The sequence below is a fragment of the Schistocerca americana genome, chromosome 6 (genome assembly GCF_021461395.2).
Source record: "Schistocerca americana isolate TAMUIC-IGC-003095 chromosome 6, iqSchAmer2.1, whole genome shotgun sequence".
NCBI lineage: Eukaryota > Metazoa > Arthropoda > Insecta > Orthoptera > Acrididae > Schistocerca > Schistocerca americana.
The window spans coordinates 263,747,386-263,767,971 of NC_060124.1; the positions used below are offsets into that span (position 1 = coordinate 263,747,386).

At 42.2% G+C, this 20,586-nt stretch overlaps 1 protein-coding gene across 1 annotated transcript in view; it reads left to right on the forward strand.

The window, feature by feature from the left end:
* LOC124620084 (lachesin-like) overlaps window positions 1–19,756 on the forward strand; it is a 342,172-nt gene extending 322,416 nt beyond the window's left edge. Inside the window, exons 7-8 of the mRNA XM_047146751.1 lie at window positions 14,293–14,441; window positions 19,701–19,756. Of these exons, the coding sequence (XP_047002707.1) occupies window positions 14,293–14,441; window positions 19,701–19,756 (205 nt within the window). The remainder of the gene's footprint in view (window positions 1–14,292; window positions 14,442–19,700) is intronic.
* Window positions 19,757–20,586: the final 830 nt, after the last annotated feature.

Sequence of the window (20,586 nt, forward strand, 5' to 3'; positions counted from 1 at the left end):
GTTATACGGCCGAAACATTAGAAGAAGGAGGAGATTTCTTGCAGCTGCACACCGGAAACTTAATGGAACAAATGTTTGAGGTTTTATAACTACAGTATAAGGAATTCAGAATGGCGACGGCCAACTCTTCAGTAAATTTTCTACCGAATTGGTTTACCACAATTCGATGACAGAAGCCCATCGCAGTGTTTGAGTGGCAAACTGCAGTTTGTGGATTAAATTACTTCTTAAACCGTCATTAAAATGCTCCGTAAGGACTCAAAATCTGATTCAGACTGCAAGGCTGCTGTAAAACTGAAGTATAGCAAATCCTCTACGCTAACAAGGTCTTCTAGTCAATTTTCCCAACATGGGGAAGCAACACATTTCTTAAAAGTAATGATAACCAATGGATGAAACAGCTTTGCTTTTCAAAATATTATTGGCCACTATATTTCCACTGATTTTATTAAGCACAATAAAATCTAAAAGCAAGCACTAAGAAATGTGATTCATCAGCTTGGCCTCAGTTTATATTTAAGAGTGGGCCACGAAATACAAAACACGCGAACGCTACCACGCGAATGCCTCGCTCCACATTTACCCAAACTGACAACTTTCGGCAGAGCGCAAATACTAGCGCAATCAGTTACCATTTAAATTTATAGCACTTTGTATAAAACAGGTGAACCACACACTTCTGCGGAATTTACAGTCTAAAACCCGAGTCCCACGCTGTCACACAATGCAAGTACTGAATCGCCACGGTACACAGGTACAGAAGCAACAGAAATGTTCACGAAAATGACAGTTGTCTTGACAAAATGGCCTGTCATTCATTTATAGTGGAATACCTTTGTTGACTCTCTGTTAATAACCATGTTTATATGTTCAAGTTCATAATGGAGTGGCATTGTTCCGTAGACGCGACTGAAACAGTTCCCTGAGAAAGTAAGCAAGAACTGCCTGAAAAATTTCATCCTCACGGAGTAGCTGTGGTGATGGTAATAAAAGATCCTACCAATACACGGTTAGAGATACAAGTTTTCCTTGCTATTGATATTAATATTAATCCACTGAAATATCATTATTTTATTCATACTAATACCATACAGGGCTGTTATGAATGATTCATTCGTTTTCAGAGTTCGATACTTTTCCACCTATTACGTGTACATATATGGCCGACGCATAATTGAATCCTAAACTCACCCCGTTTGCGTTGTGGCCACCAGTTGGTATTACTAGGGCAGTGCCTTGACAAAATGGCGGCAAAGCAACAAAAAAGTTTTTGTACGTTATAACACGCGAGACGCTTATCTCTTACGACATGCAGCGTGCTTTCGGAAGGAATTATAAAAAAGAATTTCCATGGAAACAGAGAATTTGGCGTTGACATCAACGGTTTAGGGCGGGCCGATGTGGACGAGTGGTTCTAGGCGCTTCAGTCTGGGACTGCGCGACCGCTGCTGTCACAGGTTCGAATCCTGCCTGGGGCATGGTTGTGTGTGATGTCTTTAGTTAGGTAAGTTCTAGGGGACTGATGACCTCAGATGCTAAGTCCCATAGTGCTCAGAGCCATTTGAACCATTTTCAACGGTTTAGGGACACTGGTTCTCTCTGTAAACAGAAAGCGAACGGTTGATCAGTGTGCCAGAAGCAACAGTGCGCAGAATGAGGGAAAATTTTGTCGACCGTCCAACAAATCAACGGCCCGCCCCAACCATGAACTTGACAGATCGCAGCAAATTGTGCGGAAGATTTTGCGACGGTGATTGCATTTCAAACCGTATTTTCTGCAGTTCATTCAACAGTTAAATCAGGAAAATTATGACCGACGCCTTCGATTTTGTATCACAAAGCAGGTAGCGCTATGGAATGAACATTTCACCTCTAAGCTGGTATTCAGCAAGGAAGGAACGTTCCATTAAACTGACTGCTGAACCAGAGAATTTCGTCTTCCAGTAAGAGGGAGGGGGGGGGGGAGGGACCCCCTCGTTGGAGCATCATGGTCATCGGTATCTAAAAAATGAACCTCCACATCGCTGAACTGGGCGTAGTTCTCAAGATGATCTGGCTCTGTAGCCTTGGACCTAAAGGCCACCTGACTTAATGCCTTGTGGATTTTTCTTTTGGGGGTATATTAAGGACAGTGTTTACGTGACGGTGTTTGCGTACCCCCTCTGTCAAGAACACTGGTACAGCTCAGAGAACGCATCAATTCTGCTGTGATAACAATTGAGGAATGTGATGGAGTATGGGCGTAACTGGATTTACGCCCTTTTTCCGTGCTAAATCATTACCTCCGTATTTGAATTACCCAACCTGAAAATTTCAGCTCTATATTTTTCGTGTTGGCTAGGCAATCATCTTAAGGCAGTGAATGACAGGCAGTTGTCACCTATATACTGCGTATACGTTATTGTATCGACTCTGAGGTGCGTTGCGTGTTAACTTGTGTGATATAATGAGTGACGTATGTGGTAATGAGTCAGAAAATGAGTTTACAGACAAAAATAAGTCAGTGCGACGGGAATTATGGCATTGATGGAATAAAGTTGAAGAAGAGGGAAACTGTATATTCAAAAGAAAGGTATGCCATAATGCTTAAACAATGCGTGGAGAAACCAGAGCTATTTCAAGTCATTGACGGAAGTGAGGTTATTGACAATTGGAAGGAACGTTTAATGGGCTTCTTCTCATCAAAGCCACAGGGGAAATTTCTTTTCCTGTTGCAGTCATATGCGAGGATGCACTTTGCCAGTGGTGGCACATCGATGCTTCAAAATCAAATTGGGTGGTCTCTATACTCATTACGTTCATTAAGAAATCAACAAGACTGCCTGAAGATATTTTATTTTTGTCATTAATAGAGAAACCAAAAACCAATTGTTGCAGCAGCAAAGTTGAAGGACATTCAAGACCTGATGCGCTTTCTTCCTGATACAGTAAAAGCCTGGTATGAAGAACTTCTAGGCAGAGTAAACAGTGAAGAATCTACTGATTCTGAACAGTAACACAAACTATAATGTCCATGAACATGTATTTTTTGTTAATGTACAGTTTAACTGGACAATAAAAGCAGTTTTCTACTCAATTTTCATTTATTTTGTATAGGTATCATGGTTTGATGGAAATAGGGCATAAACCATTCATCATATTTTGGACAATATATCACAAATGGAATAAATATCATCAGTTGTAAGGAGCGATTCTGTATGCTAAAAGTATGGTCTAAGACAGGATTATTACATCATTGAAATGGTTCAAATGGCACTGAGCACTATGGGACTTAACTTCTGAGGTCATCAGTCCCCTAGAACTTAGAACTACTTAAACCTAAGTAACCTAAGGACTTCACACACATCCATGCCCGAGGCAGGATTCGAAACTGCGACCGTAGCGGTCGCGCAGTTCCAGACTGTAGCGCCTAGAACCGCCCGGCCACCTCGGCCGGCATCATTGAAATACAACCGTTTTTCAGTAAGATGTAAACATGCACATCTTCAACTCACTTTTACCGGAAAGGCACTTTTCGGATTTACGCCCATAGTCCATCAAACACCTCAATTGAGAAGAATGTTGCTACACAAGCAGTGGAATGAAGTTTACTTAACCTAGATGTGTGTCCTGTGACAAGTGGGGCACTGTTAGAACATCTGTATACAGTGCAAAATGGTGACTTGGCTGGTTTACGGTTCTATTAATGTATCAGTTACATTTGTACGTGTAGTAAATTGGAAAATATAAAGCTCTGAGATCGAATGAATCTTTCAAATTCACCCCGTATACTTACATAACATATTCATTTGCTAGCAAAACGCTACATACTTTAAAGAGGTGTAGAAAATTAGGTTGACTGATAACTGAGGAGATAGTAGTCTACACGACCTGAGAATAGAGAAACATGTGAAAACATTAACAAGACGGGGGAGCTACAGAGAATACTAAACCGTAGCGGGTGGCAGAAATTGGAGTAAAATGCTTTTATCCAGCTTCTACTCAGACAATGTCGGTGCAGACGAATTCCTGGTGGGCAGTGTCAAACCTATCGAAATACTAAATACCCGAGGAAAATAAGAACGGCAGAGTGGTGAATTTATATGTTATTTTAATGTGTTGTAAAATTTCGTCGAAAGTATTAAACGCCTACCACGAGGCCTTCCCGCTAAATGCAGAATTCCCTACAGTCCTAAGATGCCTGCTCCGTTAGCGGCGCCTAGAATATGCAGGTGACGGCATGGCGCAGGCACGTGACGCTAATCGATCAATTAACTTGACAAGTGTCCTCCAGCCCGTCAATCAATCCATTAAACTGCCACACAGGAGAGGTAGGACGCGATGTGGCGGCTAGGTGACGCGAATGGCACGTCGAAGCTAATGGCCGAGTTACCAATATAGAAGAGCGGAGATATTGTGGCATGGGACGAGATGCGAGAGCAACGAGTGCGTGGTGGGCGCAGCTGCGTTACGCACCGAGGGTGGGGGGACACTGGACAATTTGGGGCGGCGCATGCCCAATTACGTAGATAACTAAGGAGCTCGTTAGTTCCCGCATTGTCGCACAGGTGATTTTCCCGACATGTGCCTCCATCCCACGCACGGTTTAATTAGCTATCTGCCACATTCGACATGTTGCGGGGACCTCATCAGCTGCCTTATGGATGGATCTGGAGGATTACCGAGGACCGGGAACACACGGGCTTCATCAGTGTAAGCTCCGGACCACTGCCTATATGTCGACACTTAATATGTTGCGAGTATGCCCACTGCCGACTACGTTACTTGTTTTGCTCGATGCTCTACATAGAGCAGCCATTCGGCTCAGTTTACATGCTCAACTCATTTACTCTACTGCCAATGTCAATGCAATTTTGTATCCGTGTATGACAAATAACATCCCTGTACCTTAGACATTGTTAATTTTCACGAAAACTTAACTGATACATTGGTTTAGAAATTTTGTCGATGGATAAATCAAATTTAAACACATTAACATTTTCTATACTCAGCATGAGATTACGCCATTTCAAGAAAGGGGTACATGATAGTATTCCATATTTTAGTCCCCACATGTGATACTACATTAGCTATGTGCAGTCAGACATTATGGGACCATACCGTCCTAGGATTGCTGCAGGTACATCTAGCGTAACATTATGTAACCAGTTTTACGTAGGATGTTTTTTATTAAATGAAGTATAGATACAAAAGGACGGTCTTTGGATTTTATTTTCGTTTCAGTTTTCTGCCGTTTAACAGTTAAAAAATGGTTCAAATGGCTCTGAGCACTATGGGACTTAACATCTGTGGTCATCAGTCCTCTAGAACTTAGAGCTACATAAACCTTACTAACCTAAGGACAGCACATAACACCCAGTCATCACGAAGCAGAGAAAATCCCTGACCCCGCCGGGAATCGAACCCGGGAACCCGGACGTGGGAAGCGAGAACGCTACCGCACGACCACGAGCTGCGGACCGTTTACCACTTTTTCGTTTGCTACGTACGGATAAGATAGTGCACATGAAACCTGAGATCCCAGCACTGACAGTTACTTACGGTGTTTTACGTTAACCAACTCCTTCAGGTCAGGTTGTTCCTTTCGTTCCATGGATTTCGTCTCACCCAAATGTCGTATTTACGTATGTTGCTATGGATTTATACTTTGTATGCTGTTGACCTGCACCATAAATCCGCAACAACATACGTAAATACCAGGTGGACTCCTTGCTGATATGTTGCGTACCTTATACACCTTCTATCACGTTTGCTGTTTAGCAATGAATATGTATCAGTTGGATCATGTTCGATATTTTTTCCTTTCAAAAATTTGCAATTCTTAGACACTGTGTTGTTTTGTACAGTAGTCGTTTAAAGTAAGGCAACCGTTACCTTAGAAGTTTCCACCTTCTCCATATGTGCTAATAACCACACGATTACTAGAATACATTTTCTACTACTCTATATATCGATGTTATGTGTACACTGACAGGGTACTTTGGTTGACTTTTCTTCCTTTTACGGTGTGAAAAACACTCGTCGTATCTCATTTTTACATCAGTTAAGTTATTAGACACCGGCTTTGTAAGTATATAGACTGTTTCTTAATAAACAAGATCTGAAGACGACGCAAATGTAGCGTTGAAACTAGTCGCCTGAGTAATAAATATTTTGAAAATATGGCTGTGGTATTCCATTTCCATTACTTCAGTTCCAGAAATGTTAGAGTATCAGCAAGTACCACTCGTGTCACAAAGTATGTCAGAAATACCCCTGCAGAACGAAATTGGCTCGAAGAGCTTCTTTGGCTGAGAAATCCAACAGCAGAGTGATTTTATAAATCATCTGTTGAGGAGAAGCCGTCTGCTAGAGAGTTTGGAAAGAAACGGTATAAATTCGTGATGACGATTCTTTCTTGCCGAAAGGAGTGAAGCCTGACTTTGTCATGTTGGAGACATCAGTCTTAACGTAACTTACTGGATAAAGTTTTTGATATGGAGTCCTTTACTGCCTAGATCGCCATTCACATTACAAAATTAAAACATGATGACTCGTTTCGATTACGTACAATAACTGCACAATCGTTCAAAATGTGGAAACGAGTTGAATATGCATTGAAAAACATCATCATTAGCGTCACGCAACGACATGAATTTATATTATGTGCCAACAAGACTAGGACGGCATGTTGCTAAAAACATCACCGAGAGCGAGCCAGATTGTATACCGTGATCTCCCAAGATGCAGGTTATAATGAAGGATAATGGCCTGTAACATAACTTAAAATCGCATCAAAGACCCATTATATGCAGTGTTACAGCGGATGTTGCAGTGATAAAAATATATCCAACGGTAACAAGAATTGTCAGCTGTCTGATAGTGTGGCTTACAAAGGAATAATCCATCGTGGCGTATAAATTAGTCACCATTACGATATGTGCACAAGTTGATGATTGAAAATAAAATTCCACAAGCCCAACTAGCCTGGAAAAACACATCAAAACTAATATTATGTATAGCCCATAACTCAGTTACTCTTAAAACTCCCAAAGTGGAAGATTTATTTAACTTTACTTCCCGATCTAAAATTTTGTTGTTTCGATTGTCTGCTTCTGATCACTTTTGTCTTTCTTCGCCTTATTCTCAAAGCACATTAATTGGACTATTCATTCCATTCGAAAGATCCTACAATTCTTCTTCGCCCACACTGAGCATAACGATGTCATTAGCGGATCTTTGCCCTGTATTTTCATCACACTCCTAAACCTTCCTCTTATTTACATCATAGCTTCTTCAATGTATAAACCTGACAGTAAGGGTTAAAAACTGTATCCCTGTCTTACGCGCTTTTTAATCCGAGCACTTCTTTCCTGTTCTTCAAGTGTGATTATTCCCTCTTGGTTTGGTATACATTGTATATTACCTGTTTTCCAAATACCTTACTCCTATTTTCTCCAGAATTTTGAACATCTTGCAGCATTTTACATTCTCGAACGCGTTTCACAGATGAACAAATCTTATGAATGTGTTATGATATTTCTTCGGGGTTGCTTCCATTATCAAGCGCAACGGCAGAACTTCCTGGTCCACAATTTCCTTTTCAAAACTTCTGTGTATATTATGATCTGCATCTTGAATGTACGAAATACGAAGCATATTGTGCAATAGTTTTCGCACTTATCTCTCCAGTCTTCGGAATTGTGTGAATGACATTTTTCCGAAAGTCGGGTGATTTGTTACCGGTCTTATATATTATACACACCAAGTTGATAATCGTACGGCTGCCACTTCTGTTAATGATTTCAGAAATTACTATGGAATGTTACCTACCCCTTCTGCCTTATTTGATTTGAAGTCTCCCAAAGCTCTTTAAATTCTGAGTTTAATACTGGCTCTTCTATCTTTACTATATCAACTCCAAATTCTTTCTCTAAAATAATGGTTCAAATGGCTCTGAACACTATGGGACTTAATATCTGAGGTCTTCAGTCCCCTAGACTTAGAACTACTTAAACCTTGCTAACCTAAGGACACACACATGCATGCGCGAGGCAGGATTCGAACCTGCGACCGTAGCAGTCGCGTGGTTCCGGACTGAAGCGCTTAGAACCGCTCTGCCACAGCGGCCGGCCTTTCTTTCTCCATCAGCTTATCACATCCCCTGACATTTCGTTCTGATCACTCGCCCTTTTATAAACCACGTCACGCCTTTTATTATGTCCAGTGGACCACCATAAATTTCGGCGATTTCCGACAATTTTTTTTTTTTTTACTTAGAATAAAAGTGTCATTTTTGTTCTTTCAATCTGTATTTCTTTCAATTACCTTATAAACTATACTGCATCAGTTCTTTCTATTTACAGTGTAAGTTTATCGAGCTGCGTTATCTGGCAGTGGTAAATCAAGCGAAAGTTACTTTAATCCTTAAGCCTTGCACACCAGTGTAGTATGGTGGCTGGTGAATGTCCAGCTTAGACGTGTAGGACGAACATTTGAAAGTGCGCTTTTCTGGAAATGATGATTCTTATGCAAACTACTCTAAGTATTATTCCAGAATCTGTAATCTTTATTAAGCAAACATTGCAGAAATAGTCATGTGAATTCTGAGCCGCGGTGCTACGGTCATATAGGCTAATATAGCCGTCACGTATGTGTATCGGAGATGCACGAGGACTTTGTATTAGAATATTTGGAAGAAAGTTGGCGTTGATCTCTTCTAACTATTACGAATATTTTAGACCACTGAGACTCTGCAAAAACTCTTCTAAAATTCAACTGCCACGATCTTTATCTCACGTAGAGACCCTGGGAGTGAGATAAGATAGAGTATGGCGTATACAGAGCCTACAGACAGTTTCCCATCGCTCGATATGCGAATAAAATTGAAGATGGCTGAAATTGGTGGGAATTACCATTCGCCACGCAGTGTTCGGCGACTTGTGTAGTGCGTCTGTAGATAGAGATGTAAATTCTCAGTGGCAGCTATATGACTGAGTGAGACATAAATAACAGAATTAGCTCAGCCGGTCCAAACCCCGGACCCGGACCCGGACTAAAGCCACAAAGCCGATTAATTATGCGGCCACCGATGATCCCACGTATAATCTATTGTTCATTATCTCCTCCGATGGTACGTTTATGGCATTATTTGTGGGTTAGTTATTAATTTTATACGTTTTTATGTAGCCCTGCCCTGAGAATTTACGGGTAATTAATTTCTCTTTTCGTAGTTCTATAACTATGATTAAAAGGTGCACGTAAAATAAAGAATTCCCATTTCGGAATGGCATAAATACAGGAAAACCAATGTCACAGTATCGAACCGCTTGGATGGAAAGAAGCTGACTGTTTACATCGACATGTTTTAAGTCTAAATAGAGTGAAAGACACTTTATCGAATATCTTCCGAATATCTTATCTGTTTGATGCAAAATGCAACTAAACTCTCCTGTGACTAGAGTAAAACATATGGTAACAACTGTTTGGTTGGAAGTTACGTACTGTAATGCAAAATGTAAATTTATTAGAAAAGTTTTACATCAATATCTTTTAATTACCTTCCTATGTAAACATGCTTTTGATTCACGCATTTAAATTAATTTGCGAATCACTAGAAACGGTGACTGCCTTTCAAAAATTTTGGAAAAATGTGAAGATGGTTGTATGGCACAGTTTTATGTGGCAAACAATCTCATCTCGGTGCACATTTATCGTGAAATTAAGGCTGTGAGTAGATCCAAGTGCCGAATGAACATCTTGTGTGGGTATGACGTTGATTATTTTTTTCAAGCGCGTGAAGAAACTTTCGTGATGATGGAAGTGTCCAGGACTTGTGGACCGGCATTTGCTGCTATCTCAACAGCGTTTTACATGAAGTCTTCACAAGCAGTTAGAATATAGGACTGATATCCAAAACTGATTTCTGATGGCCTCAGAACTAACAAATGACAGCCACTCTCGACTTATTATTTCGTTATGCAGCTGAAGAACATGCCCTGTGGACTGGGAGAGTCTTTAATAACTGACAATGGCAGGAATGGTCTCGTTAAAACTCACACACACCGTTAAACACGTTTTACATATTAAAACTGTGCCGGACGGGGCTCGAACTTGGAACCTTTATATTTCGCAGACAAGTGCTCTGCTCATGCGGTACAGTACTGGCCGGCAAAGGTCTCAGTTTCGAGTCCCTACCCAGCAAACAGTTTTTATCGCCTGTAAGTTAAAAATCTGCAAACACTCTACTTCTGAGTGAAAATTCATTCTGGACCTGTTACATACATTCGTAATAAGCAAGGTATTACGAAACGACAAGGACGCTATTTGCTCCAAATCATTCTCAGAACGTTGAGAAAATAGAGATCGTTGTCTGTTCACAAAGATACTGTAGGGAAAGACATAAATAAAATTGAAGAAGAACTACCTGCGAGTCATGTAACAAACAGAACATTCAACTCAGTGCAGCAAAGGATGTGCTGACGCGTCTGTGACTTCAAACGGAAGGTACGTGCTCTTAATAGTCTTAAATGTATATTTCCATCAACTTTTTCCTTGGCCGGCCGCGGTGGCGAGCGATTCTAGGCGCTACAGTCCGGAACCACGCGACTGCTACTGTCGCAGGTTCGAATCGTGCCTCGGGCACGGATGTGTGTTATGTCCTTAGGATAGTTAGGTTTAAGTAGTTCTACGTTCTAGGTGACTGATGACCACAGATGTTAAGTCCCATAGTGCTCAGAGCCATTTGAACATTTGTAATGTTTCCTTGTAGGGAATGTTACACTTTGGAGATAAATATATCAAGAAATTCACTGAAACTTCTCGTCTTCGTTCGCCATCTTTCCTCTTGTATTCAGATCTCTCGATAGGTCAGCAGCACATTGTCTGCAAACACATAATTCATTTATGCCCTACAGAGTTCACCATAAACAATTAACGACGGATCAGAAACTAACCAGGAATATAGTTTTTTAATGAGTAACTCATTATTTTGAGTAAGATGGATAATATCTAAAATTGTGCAATAACCTCGTCTTTCGTGGTCAGACAACAAGGCTTTTTGTTTCTAACTTCGAGACGTGATAGACTTGAAGAGGTTCTTGTAGTTAGTGTCGTGCTGTATCAGCACTACAGAGAGCTATCGACAGGTGATCTCAAATCTCATGCTGATTTCATATTTCTCGATATTCAGAAGGATTTTAACACCTTGCCCCACCAGCTGCTTGTATTCACATATCAAGTTTGCGGAGTATCAGCTCAGCTGTGTGAGATGGGTACCTGATTTCCTGTCAAGCACATATGAACTGACCCAATGTCATCTCATGAAACCAAAATAATATGTAGAGTTCCCAAGGAAGTGTTATTGGCTCTTTGTTGTTCTTAATCTATTTAAACAATTTACGAGTCTGTGTGTGATATTTGCATGGAGAGTATCAGTTGAACCAAAACAACAAAAATTGTGCTGTCCTTCACATGACTGCTAGAAAAACATTTCGTTAAATTTCGGTCACACAATAAGTAACACAAAGTCATAGGTTGTAAATCTGACTAAACATTTAGAGATCCTTGCCCTACGGGTTCGACGGAGTAGTTCGAAAAAATCAAGAGACGGTCAACTCGCTACATATTATCGCGAAATATGTGAGAGTATGTGGCGAGTATGATACGTGAGCTGGGTGTGTCAATCTTTAAAACAAAACCGTTTCTCGTTGTGACTAGATCATAAAACGAAAATGGATTCAAAACCTGTCTCTTACAAATACAAAAATATTTTGTTGACTCCCACCAGTATATTGAAAAATGACGCCACGTGGAGTGGCCGCGCGGTTCAAGGCGCCATGGCATGTCACGCACTGCGTGACCCCTCCCGCCGGAAATTCGAGTCCTCCCTCGGGCACGGGTGTGTGTGTTCTTATTAGCATAAGTTAGTTTCAGTAGTGTGTAAGTCTAAGGACCGATGACCTCAGCAGTTTGGTCCCTTAGGGGTTCACATGCATTTGAATGTATTCGAGAAACGACCATTTTAATAAAACATACGCAATCAGAGCTCACGCTCAAGATTTAGGTATTCAGTTCTTCCACTTGCTATTTGAGAGTCGAATGGTAGAGCAACACTTTGAAAGTGATTCTATGAACCCTTGGCCTAACACGTAAGTGTTAATTGCGGATTTGTGATGCAGATGTAGCTGTAGTGAAGTAAATTCTAGAACTGGCATTATTAACTGATACGGGAAGCAATTAACAGCCCGAATGACATTGTCCATCTAAATATACATAGTTCGTATAACGTCCCTTTAAAAAATATTTGATACATGGAAAAAAGAGAGATACTAAAATTTATTGAAAAGGAGACTCTTTTGCACAAATTAGTACATCTCTAACTGGGGACATTCACTCTCGCGAAGCACATCAAGACGGTACTCGGTTTCTTGCCGTTTTCGCTCCTGCATACCATCATCAGTGGTGGAAATGGTATTAGTAATCTTTTCGTAGAGGTCAATGAAAACCTATACTTCTCTTACAGGTTTGATAACTTTAAGGAATCCCAACAGAAAAAAAATCGGTTACCGTTGCGACCAGGGAACTGGGTCACTCCTTCCTGTGTTCAAGTATCCAAATAGGAATATACAAACATGCAGTCCCCGAGGTGGTGGTGCATAAAAAAAGGTTCAAATGGCTCTGAGCACAATGGGACCTAACATCTATGGTCATCAGTCCCCTAGAACTCAGAACTACTTAAACCTAACTAACCTAAGGACAGCACACAACACCCAGTCATCACGAGGCAGAGAATGGTGTATCATCTAGCATAAACCTGACGATTCGTAGTTGCGACATAGTTGTGGTGGTGCCATCTGCACCATCTAAAAGTTCTGGCAATAATTTGTAGTTATTGAGTCTTCGTACGTCCATCCTTTCGACTGGAGGTCTGGGGTACTACGGTCGTTCACTACTGTAAGAAAATAAAACATACACTACCGCCCTTATGGTGTCATTTATTGTATGGCTAGCAGTTTTGGTGCTTCAGTGCACCGTCTTCCGGCCTTAGCTGATGCTGAAAGGGTTATCACGATCCATATATACGATACATCAGTGGCTAACGTGACTGGTTTACGCGGACTATCTGTAACCGTGATGTCGTCTCTCCAACCATCAACTGTCCACAGTTGACAGTTGATGGTCAGAGAGACGACATCACAGTCTGCGTAGACCAGTTACGTTGGACATTCATAAACAGTATATGTGGATCGTGATAACACCTTCAGCATCAATTAAGGCAGAAGATGGTGCACTGAAGCGCTGAAACTGGTAGTTACACAATAAATGAATTCATAAGGGCGGCTGTAGGTGCTTCATTTTGTTACTGTAGTTATAGGCGTCTTGCCGACGAAAAACGAACAAGTAGTAATCCAGTCACCCATGAGCCCACACGACACTAATATCTTTGGGCCATCCCGCTGAAGTTCCCTAGTGATATGACGGATCCGTTAATCCCTAAATTCGCACATTGCATGTATTCAATTATCCCTAAGTTAAAAGGTTGCCTGGTCAGTGAAGCGAAGTTGGATGAGGAATGTATCACCCGCAGACATTCGGTCTGGCATGGTAACTAAAGAGTCCAAACGTCTTGGTTTATCATTTGGTACCAGTGTGTATATCAGTTGGGTTTTGTGTGCGTAAACTGCAATTTTTGCTGTAGGAACTGGTGCGCATTTGTATATGGCATATGAAACTATCTGGCGGAAGTGTGGCTAGACTTTCTGGCAGAAAGATCATAGAATTCTCTTAGGCACTCGATAATTTCCTCGAATGTTGTTGGTCGTCCATACCTCCCTTTATAAACCAGTCTCAGAAAGTTTCTTGTACTATGCACGAATTTACGTACGTGATGCTGAATACCTTTCGTACTCAGTTTTGGTCTGATTTCTATTCAATAAACTGTTATACATACAGAGCCTTCTCTTTAGGAGTACCCTTTTTTATGGACTTCGTCTCACAGCACCTCACCCATCAACAAGATACTCCGAAACACACAGATGTGATAAAATCTGTGATATCCATTAAGTGCATCACACAAATCAGATAATGTTACCTCATCAGTTAGTAATAATTTTTTTAAGTCATATGTACGAGAGTTTGGAACATTTCCTATTCCACTATTTGTTGTAACACCAACACATTTTACCTGCACAACGAAGCAATGTATCGACATACTCCTATCTAGAGTCGCTCCACAGACGCCTAAATGTCTTGCTGTTGGGTTCGCCCTTACTGTGAACATGTCGAGCTTGACTGTCTCTACTTTTGTTGCAGGCCCAAGTACCTGGTACGGGAGAGCCGGATATCCTACAAGGTGTACATGTGGCTGGTGGTGAGGCGCTTCAGCCGCAGTGACGTGGGCACCTACAACTGCGTCGCCACCAACTCGCTGGGCCGCGGGGAGGGCACTCTGCGACTCTACGGTAAGTCCCCGTGTAATAGCAATGCGGACGGCCTCTCATCGTACGCGAAGCAGACATTGGACCAACACTGTTCGTTACTGTAGCTGAGTCGCCGTAAGCTGACAACTAACAGTTGCGGTGGGCTGGGCGCGGCAGTGTCGCGGGCCTACCTCGACAAATAATGTAACGCGATTTTATAAACGTCTCTATGGCAATGTCTCTGTGTTGTTGCAGCTACTACCCTCATGCTCATAAATTAGGGATAATTGCAGAATGTGGTGCCACGTTGAACAGGCGCTGATAGAAGAGGCACACAGGGAACACACACAACACTGATCTGTAAGTGCACGGTATTGATGATAAGTTGAGAAAACCGTCCCGAAACACACGTGCTACAAAACGCCCTGTTTCCTGCACATGTACCCCGACATCAGTATGGGATATGATCACCATGCACACGTACACAGGCCGCACAACGGGTTGACATACTGTGGATCAAGTGGTCGAGCAGCTGCTGGGGTATAGCCACCCATTCTTGCACCAGTTCCTGTCGGAGCTCCTGAAGTGCAGCGATGCATCGATCGAGAGCGTCCCAGATGTGCTCCATGGGGTTTAGGTCTCGAGAACAGACAGCCCCCTCCATTCACCTGGTATCTTCTGTTTCAAGGTACTTCTCCAGGAGAGCAGCTTGGTGGGGCGTTGCGTTATCATCCACCAGGAGGAAGGTGGGACCCACTGCACCCCTGAAAAGACGGACATACTGGTACAAAATGACGTCCCTATACACCTGGCCTGTTAGAGTTCATCTGTCAAAGACATGCAGGGATACACGTGCACCAATAATAATCCCACCCCACACCAACAAACCATTACCTCCATACAGGTCCCTTTCAAGGACATTAAGGGGTTGGTATCTGGTTCCTGGTTCACATGAAAAACCGGCGAGAATCACTGTTCAGACTATACCTGGACTCGTTCGTGAACAGCGTGTACTGTGTACTTTACACCAGGCTTTACGGGCTCTCCTGAGACCAGCGGTTAGTGGAATGCACCTTGCAGGTCTCCGGGCGAATAACCCATGTCTGTTCAGTCATCTGTAGACTGTGTGTCTGGAGACAACTGTTCCAGTTTCTGGTAAGGTCCCGAGCAAGGCTACCTGCAGTATTCCGAGGCCGTCTGCGGGCACTGATGGTGAGATATCGGTCTTCTTGTGTTGGTGTACAGTGTGGGCGTCGCGTACTGTAGCGCCTGGACACGTTTCCTGTCTGCTGGAATCGTTGCCATAATCTTGAGATCACATTTTGTGGCACAAGGAGGGCCAGTGCTACGACCTGCTGTGTTCGGCCAGCATTTACTCGCCTTAGTATTCTACCCCTCATAACGTCATCAATATGTGTTCTCTGAGCGGTTTTCAACACATAGTCACCTTTAGCACGTCTGAAAACGTCTGCACACTTACTCGCAGCACTTTACTCTGACATGCACCAACACACCTCTGCGTATGTATACTGCTGCCAGGGCCACTGTCCGACGACAGCAGGTCGAATGCACCGCATGGCCATACCCTGAGGTGATTTAAACCCACGAACCGTCCACCACATCGTCGTTTGACCATGTATCAGCATTCAGCATTATCCCTAATTTATGAGCATGAGTGTACTTCCGTCTCCAGCCGTCACTTCCGACAGAGAGCGTAGCTGCAGCACAGTTTTTAAATGGCGTCTGTAGGAGATGTACGTTACAAGCTACGTGTCGTCATTGAATTTCTCACTGCAGAGGAAAAAACTGTGAAGAATATTCACATACGCCTTTGCGAAGTTTATGGAGCATTTTCTGTGGTCAGGAGTACAGTTAGTCGCTTGGCACGGAGAGTGAGGTTATCAGAAGGCAGTTTGGCGGAGCTCCACGATTTGCAGAGGTCGGGGACACCAACCACGGCTGTCAAACCTGACATGTTGCACCGAGCTGATGTTGTCATTCGCGAGGACAGACGCATTGCGACTCGGCAGTAGGCACTGCATCTGTCAATCAGCAAAGGAAGTGGATGCGGTTATCCGCACTCTTGGATATACAAAACTGTTGCGAGATGGGTCCCACGGTGTCTAACGGTGGATCACAAATCATTTGTTTTCTTTTCTTGCAGCGTTTTGAAGCTGAGGGGAAGGCCTTCTTGTCCCGGATTGTGACATGTGATGAAACCCGGGTTCGCCTTTTTGAGCCCGAAACAAAACGACAGTCGATGGAATGGCACCATTCGCATTCCCTACAGAAGAATAAATTCAAAGCAACTGCTTCCGCCGGTAAGGTCATGATCACCGTGTTCTCGGACTGTGAAGGTGTGATTCTCACTGATGTGATGCCAATAGGCGGTACCATAAATTCAGAAGCATATATCAACACATTAACAAAACTCAAGACGTGCTTCCGGCGACTTCGGCGTCACAGGAACTAGAAGATGATTTCAAATGGCTGAGAGCACTATGGGTCCTAACTTCTGAGGTCCTCAGTCCCCTAGAACGTAGAATTACTTAAACCTAACCAACCCGTGGTGTAGGGGTAGCGTCTTTGATTCATAATCAAAAAGTCGTCGGTCCCGGGTTCGAGCCCCGCCACTACCCAAAATTTTGATAAATAATCAGCATTGGCGGCCGAAGACTTCCGGCATAAGAAGTCAGCCTCCTTCTGCGAACGGCCTTGTCAAAGAGGGCGGAGGAGCACATAGAGGTTCAGGGCACTCTCTTGTCCTAGGGGTGGGAAATTGCCCCTAAAGGCGGAAGAATCAGCAATGATCAACGACATGAGGATGCAGAAGGCAATGGACACCACTGCATTAAAGACACGTAACGTGTATCCACAGGGCATGTGGCCTGTATTTGAAGAAGTGTCGTGATGATCTCTCCATTGGCAAAAGATTCCGGAATAGTCCCCTATTCGGATCTCCGGGAGGGGACTGCCAAGGGGGAGGTTACCATGAGAAAAAGATTGAATAATCAACGAAAGGATAACGTTCTACGAGTCGGGGCGTGGAATGTCAGAAGCTTGAATGTGGTAGGGAAACTAGAAAATCTGAAAAGGGAAATGCAAAGACTCAATCTAGATATAGTAGGGGTCAGTGAAGTGAAGTGGAAGGAAGACCAGGATTTCTGGTCAGATGAGTATCGGGTAATATCAACAGCAGCAGAAAATGGTATAACAGGTGTAGGATTCGTTATGAATAGGAAGGTAGGGCAGAAGGTGTGTTACTGTGAACAGTTCAGTGACCGGGTTGTTCTAATCAGAATCGACAGCAGACCAAAACCGACAACGATAGTTCAGGTATACATGCCGACGTCGCAAGCTGAAGGTGAGCAGATAGAGAAAGTGTATGAGGATATTGAAAGGGTAATGCAGTACGTAAAGGGGGACGAAAATCTAATAGTCATGGGCGACTGGAATGCAGTTGTAGGGGAAGGAGTAGAAGAAGAGGTTACAGGAGAATATGGGCTTGGGACAAGGAATGAAAGAGGAGAAAGACTAATTGAGTTCTGTAACAAGTTTCAGCTAGTAATAGCGAATACCCTGTTCAAGAATCACAAGAGGAGGAGGTATACTTGGAAAAGGCCGGGAGATATGGGAAGATTCCAATTAGATTACATCATGGTCAGACAGAGATTCCGAAATCAGATACTGAATTGCAAGGCGTACCCTAGAGCAGATATAGACTGAGATCACAATATAGTAGTGATGAAGACTAGGCTGAAGTTCAAGACATTAGTCAGGAAGAATCAATACGCAACGAAGTGGGATACGGAAGTACTAAGGAATGACGAGATACGTTTGAAATTCTCTAACGCTATAGATACAGCAATAAGGAATAGCGCAGTAGGCAGTACAGTTGAAGAAGAATGGACATCTCTAAAAAGGGCCATCACAGAAGTTGGGATTGAAAACATAGGTACAAAGAAGGTAGCTGCGAAAAAACCATGGGTAACAGATGAAATACTTCAGTTGATTGATGAAAGGAGGAAGTGCAAACATGTTCCGGGAAAATCAGGAACACAGAAATACAAGTCGCTGAGGAATGAAATAAATAGGAAGTGCAGGGAAGCTAAGACGAAATGGCTGCAGGAAAAATGTGAAGACATCGAAAAAGATATGATTGTCGGAAGGACAGACTCAGCATACAGGAAAGTCAAAACAACCTTTGGTGACATTAAAAGCAACGGTGGTAACATTACACATTCAGTCGTCAGTTCATGGTATGGTTTGGGAAGACAATATTGGAAACATTATTATAGACTGTCGACGTTTTTGCACGCGGTGACATGTTACACTTCTCCGCTAGGCTACACTCCAGAAAGATACCGTAAATGTACGGTTAGTGCTGTTACACTTTTTTTTTTAAGCGTACTTCTCGCTGTTGCCAGTCGGCTGTTTATACTGTATTTATTTTGGCCAACGTCACATGATTTACTGCTTAAAGAGCAAAAGTCATTTACTACTTTTAATGTCTCATTTCCTAATCTAATTCTCTCTGCATTTCCTGATTTATTTCGATTTTTCTCCATCCCTCTTGGTTTCCTATTTTTGATATTAATCTTAGAAACTTTTGTCACGATGCTGTACGTGTATGAATATGGCTTAAATAAACCAAAACACGCTGCAGATATGAAATGTTTCAATTTGCTTTGTTTTCATTAAATGTTTTCCTCTCGGTAGTGCTTTTAAACTTTGAAATTGGCGCAAACAACACACAGGTTTCTGAATAACGCATAGCTCTGCGTCTCACTTATCCTACGGCCTTACTTGCCTCCTCCCTCCCCCTTCCCAACTCCATTCCCGCGCTTCCGATGCCCCTCTCTTTCATGAGTCCTTTATAAAGAGGACGCGGCAGTATCCTTATTTCAATGTGACTACGTGATGCGTATGTATTTCATTGTCACATTTTATGCAATTTCATTATGTTAGAGAACATAACATTTTAGTGTGAATATCATTAAAAACTATTTGTGAAATAATTATCACGTTTGAAGACGGCAGTAAATTGACGAAATCAGTAATGTAAAAATTGCAGTAAATAGATAATCGTGACGCGATAAATTTTTATATAAACATTGGTGTTAAAACCAATCATCTTAGTTCCAAAAATGTCATTCTCTCCATCATTTGGTCCCTTTAGTTTTCAATATTTACTAGCTTCTGCTCGAGAGAGGACGATAGCTACAAATCGACGAAAGACCAAATTTTATTTTAATTCATTCGCGGCGTGAAACATTCATTAGCTTTTCTCTCTTGTTTCAGAGATAAAGTTGCACTCGGCGACAGACAACCATGTAGCTGTTGTTGGAGGTACGTAAATAAATATATCTCGCATGCTCTGTATTACAATTCAAATGTATTGTTTCTGTTTTTGCAGTGATCTGAAAATGTGAGTAAGAAATTTTGAAGGAAGGAATGTTAAACTGGATTAGGACATTATGTGTGTCTTTTCTTAGGAACCATCATGGCATTTTCCGGAAGCGAGTCTGTTGCGCTAATCATGTAAACGACCTCAATCTTTTCCCCGTATGGTAAACCTAATTTCGATTTTGCTCAGATTATCCAAATTATTTTAAGCGAATGCCAATGTGGTACCCAAAAGTGTCCGCACGGCATTACCTTGCTCTTTTCTGTTGACCGAATGTTCGGTTACGGTTGCTTGTATTTACAGTTTATGTTTTGATGTGTCGTATCCCTCTGGTAGAGTAACATAAGAAAGTTTGATACTTCACAGTTTCTGTGATTAGCCTACAACAGTGTTTAGAAACAAGATGCAATCATTTGCAGTCGTGATGCAGATGTGCGGTTTGTTTTTGTCGTCACCTTAATGTGAAATTAGCAATACACGTTAAAAAGACAGTACTACAACAGATTATATGTTTAAAAAAGGTGAAACAACTTCTTTTACTACACTACTGGCCATTAAAATTGCTGCACCACGAAGATGACGTGCTGCAGACGCGTAATTTAACCGATAGGAAGAAGATGCTGTGATATCGACACCTACAACGTGCTGACATGAGGAAAGTTTCCAACTGATTTCTCATACACAAACAGCAGTTGACCGGCGTTGCCTGGTGAAACATTGTTGTGGTGCCTCGTGTAAGGAGCAAAAATGAGTACCATCACGTTTCCGACTTTGATAAAG